This window comes from Etheostoma spectabile, chromosome 13, assembly GCF_008692095.1.
Source record: "Etheostoma spectabile isolate EspeVRDwgs_2016 chromosome 13, UIUC_Espe_1.0, whole genome shotgun sequence".
NCBI classification, from domain to species: domain Eukaryota; kingdom Metazoa; phylum Chordata; class Actinopteri; order Perciformes; family Percidae; genus Etheostoma; species Etheostoma spectabile.
In genome coordinates this window covers 2324406-2325522 of record NC_045745.1, presented here as the reverse complement: position 1 = coordinate 2325522, position 1117 = coordinate 2324406, and the positions used below count along the sequence as shown (strand labels likewise).

The 1117-nt window shown below is 39.4% G+C and overlaps 1 protein-coding gene across 1 annotated transcript in view; it reads right to left on the bottom strand.

Annotated features, from left to right (window-relative positions):
- tmem218 (transmembrane protein 218) overlaps window positions 1–1117 on the bottom strand; it is a 12389-nt gene continuing 11272 nt past the window's right edge. Inside the window, exon 4 of the mRNA XM_032533823.1 lies at window positions 1–171. Within this exon, the coding sequence (XP_032389714.1) occupies window positions 37–171 (135 nt within the window). The 3' untranslated portion in view covers window positions 1–36. The remainder of the gene's footprint in view (window positions 172–1117) is intronic.

Sequence of the window (1117 nt, the reverse complement as noted above, 5' to 3'; positions counted from 1 at the left end):
GTTGTGTCCATCAGCGGTGTGATCCCCATGGCAGCTCTAGTGTGTTCTTAAGGCCTTGGCATGCACTGGCTCCAGGAAATGAAAGGGGAGCAGCATGAAGAGCATCACTAGAAAGACTGCACCCGCCACCGCCAGCAGTACATAGCGGCCGATGAACAAAGTGTCCACTATCTGTAGAGAGAAAGAGGGAATCGGTTTAGTTTCATGAGTTCTTAATAACTACACGCTAGAGCAAATAGTTTCCCAAGCATGGGAAAAGCATGTCTCTTCCAATATTCAGGATTTCCTCTATTAGCCACTAGATGTCAGGAGCGGGCCTTCACAAAGGCTTTGTGTAGCAGCGGAGGGATGTGTGGCATTATGTCGGGCCATTTATGGGCATCCTGTATACAGACAGACTAACAGACACACACATTCACAGGGAAATCTACAACAACGTGTCGCCTCGAAAGTTGAATCAAACAATAACAAATGAAGTTGATACAAGTTGAACGGTTGACAATGCAGAATCCAGTGGCTTGTATAAGTTTACACACCCATGCTAAAGTTGATTAAAAAGACGAATGAAAAACATCTTTTGGAAATTGATCTTCATGCCTTAATTTAAAAATAAATTAGGAAAATCCAACCTTTTAAGAACACCAATTTTCTTAGTGAATGAATAATGTATTGTAAATAATTAAATGTTCTTCCTTAATTAAAATACAGGGGCATAAGTATAGACACCCCTATGTTAAATTCTCATAGAGGCAGGCACATTTTTATTTTTAAAGGCCAGGTATTTCATAGATCAAGATAATATGTATCCTGATAAAGTTCCCTTTGCCTTTGGAATTAAAATACCCCCCCCCCCCCCCACATCATCACATACCCTTTGCCATACCTAGAGATTGGCAAGGTTTTACCTCAGTTAGCCTAATATAACTGGTTTGATTTGCATTGAGAGATGATCTTATGGAAAGTTCCCCATGCCTATCTCTATGTATGGTGAAGGGAGATTATCAAGAGATTATTTAACATTAATATATTAAAGGGATACGAAAAGGACTTAAAGTGATAGTATTGTAGTAGACTGTGTGGTTTCTTGGCATTTATATGCTGGTATGTCTATATATTA